General features: G+C 39.4%; 1 protein-coding gene across 1 annotated transcript; it reads right to left on the bottom strand.

The window, feature by feature from the left end:
• Positions 1-570: 570 nt before the first annotated feature.
• LOC132005340 (olfactory receptor 5W2-like) lies at positions 571-1,509 on the bottom strand. The gene has a single exon (XM_059382757.1). It carries the CDS (start codon positions 1,507-1,509, stop codon positions 571-573), a length of 939 nt encoding a protein of 312 aa, XP_059238740.1.
• Positions 1,510-3,173: the final 1,664 nt, after the last annotated feature.

The following is a 3,173-nucleotide window of genomic DNA, read 5'->3' as shown; positions in this document are numbered from 1 at the left end:
CTTTCCAGTGGCCTTCATTCAAGGTGCAGGTCCCAACTTTCTCTGTGCAACATCTGTACAGTTGTCAACACCACGATATCTGTTCTCCAGAGTGAGGTCAGAAGGGAAATCCACTGGCATGCACTCTGGGATGGAGTATAAGTCTAGAGCAATTGTTAATTTGCAAAGGCTCCCTTGCATCAGTTTTGTAGGGGACACTCATACCTTTATTTAATAAACATTTTAAATGACATTTGGACCTGAGCTTTGTATATCATAAAGTAGAAATATTAGTGAACAATACTGGAAAGGGCATTGCGTTATGGAAACTTGAACAGAGAAGACAAGTATAAAAAAGATGTTTTTCTGCAAACCAGCAACCTGATATTGAACCTGGTATTACTTTTTCTTAGCTGGAACACAAGACCAAGATCAATAATGACTCTTCTCACACTCAATTTAGGTACAATGATAAATAGTTGCAAACATCTAGAAAATTGTGTTGGTGAAACTACAGGAAAATGTGTCAAAAGACTTCGGGTTTAGTTCACAAAATCTTTAAATAATTACCATTGGGTGAAAAATACATCTTCACACAGAACATAATTTGGTGCTGATTGCTTTTTTCAGGGCACCTTTCACATCCTTATTCCTTAAACTGTAGATGAGCGGGTTTAACATAGGAATGACCACCGTGTAGAAGACAGAGGACATTTTGTCTGTGTCCATTGAGTAACTGGAGCTGGGTCGGAAATACATGAACAGGAGTGTGCCATGAAATATAGCCACTGCGGTCAAGTGGGAGGCGCATGTAGAGAAGGCTTTGCGTCTCCCCTCAGCTGAGTTCATTCTAAGGATGGTAGCAATGATGTAGCTGTAGGAGAGGAGAACAGTAATGATGCTGCACCCCACCACACAACCAATGAAAGTGAACATCACTATCTCGTTGATGGATGTATCTGAAGAGGAGAGGGCTAGCAAGGGTGGGATGTCACAGAAAAAGTGGTTGATGATATTGGAATTGCAGAGTGACAGTCGGAATGTGCAGCAGGTGTGGATTGCTGAATCCACTAAGCCCACAAAGTAAGCAAGGGACACGAGCTGGATGCAGATTTTCCTGGACATGGCGATTGTGTAAAGAAGTGGATTACAAATGGCGACATACCGGTCATAAGCCATGACAGCCAACATGAGACATTCCACATCTGCAAAGAACCCAAAAAAATACATCTGAATTGCACATAAATTATATGGAATCCTCTTTTGCTCAGATAAGAAGTCAACCAGCATCTTGGGAGAGACAGTGGAAGAGTAGCAGACATCGCAGAAAGACAGATTGCTCAGGAAATAATACATGGGCGTATGGAGCCTGGTGTCAAGCTTGATCAGCAGGATCATCCCTAAATTGGCAATTATGGTTATCCCATAAACCAGTAGAAAGAGTACAAAGAGCCCCTGTTGCACATCCTTTCTGCTAGAGAGTCCTAGGAGTAGGAAGTCAGTAATCATGGTGCAGTTCTCAACAGCCATCTCTCAGATCTGGAAATCCCTGCTTGTGAGAGAAGGAAACGGAACCATCTTACTATCTGGGTAGTTAAACTGCTGGTTCTCTCTGTTTTTCTACAGTTAGGAAGAGAGACAAGCAATGTCAGGGCTGTTTAGGTGAACCAGACTGTCCTGGAAATACACCCAAATCAATATAACTGATTTGATAATAGTATTACCTATGTCTGTACACCATTGTACAAAATTTGTAGCACAATTTCATCCAAATTAAAGCATGTTATTTGGGGCACCTGGGTGGCTCAGTGGGTTAAAGCCTTTGCCTTCAGCTCGGGTCATGATCCCAGGGTCCTGGGATCGAGCCCCACATCGGGCTCTCTGCTCATCAGGAAGTCTGCTTCCTCCCCTCTCTCTCTGCCTGCCTCTCTGCCTACTTGTGATCTGTATCTGTCAAATAAATAAATAAAATATTTAAAAAATTAAAGCATGCTATTTGCATACCAACATATGTTGCATTTATGATAAATTTTGCTAATTATTTCTTCTGTAAGGAAATTAATGTCTTCATTGTTTAAGGCCGTAGTTCTTACAATTATTAGGCCAGGTTACCATGTGTTCAGCAAGGCTTTTTTTTTTTTTCATCTAATAGAAATATTGTTATATTCTATAATAGAGAGGCATAACTGAGAAGCACTCAGTTATGAATATATTGAATAGGCATTCAGTAATAAATATATTCTTTTGTTTTCCCTCCAAAATCCAAAATAGTGGGCCATATAATGAATTCCTTCAGACAATATGCTTCCACTTCCCCACTCACCCCATGTCCTTTCCAGTCTCAGTAAACTAGGGATAAAGCCAGTCTGAGGTACAGGACCCACTGAAACAGGGAGGGTGTGGTTGCGGAGAAGCAAGTTGGAGGGTGTCCAGGAGCCACACTCTAAAATGGGCAGACAGGAAATTTCCAGGTCTAACCATGCTCCCTTCGGACACCTGCTCTTGCTCGGGGGAGATTATGAAGAACATTTGGGCTCTAATCATAGAGATTCTGATAGCAGGTGACCGAGCAGCAAACAAGAGAGTGTGGTTTACTGTGTGAGTCTCTCTACCTCAATTTACTAGGATTTTGATGGTCTATTCACCAATAGCTCAGATCTACAAGAGGCATGTTAGAAGTACTCCTGTCCACAACCCTAAACTCCAGAGAGATTCAAATTTGAACTGTACCTTTTCCAAATTCCCAGACTTTTAATATTGTTTTATTTTATCCCATCTTCGTTGAAATCTGCCTCCCTTTGCTTAAAAAAAATGGTCACTTGAATTATATGTTCAACTATTTTATTTTACCCAAACCAATATATTTTATGTAATATCATACAAATCCTCCTCTGTTTGTGAGAATTTAGGAAATGTGGAGATGAAGTTATATGAAGAAGAGATTAAAAAGAATTCTGAATAATGATCTAGTGATCAATGGACCGGTCTCCAAACCCTTAGCTTAAACTCATTTAAATTAAATATCAGTCTCTGTAGAAACATATTTTTTAAAATATTTCCTTAAAAATTTTAAGAAAAAAAATTTAAGAATATATAAAAATATAAGACATGAAAAATATTAAAAATAGGTGACATCTGTGCAATCCATACTTGTTTTCTTTGTTTTCCCTGCTTTCTATGTGTATATTTATTTT

The sequence above is a fragment of the Mustela nigripes genome, chromosome 1, assembly GCF_022355385.1.
Source record: "Mustela nigripes isolate SB6536 chromosome 1, MUSNIG.SB6536, whole genome shotgun sequence".
Classification (NCBI taxonomy): Eukaryota; Metazoa; Chordata; class Mammalia; order Carnivora; family Mustelidae; genus Mustela; species Mustela nigripes.
Note: the sequence above shows the minus strand (reverse complement) of the source record. Positions and strands in the feature narration are given on the sequence as shown.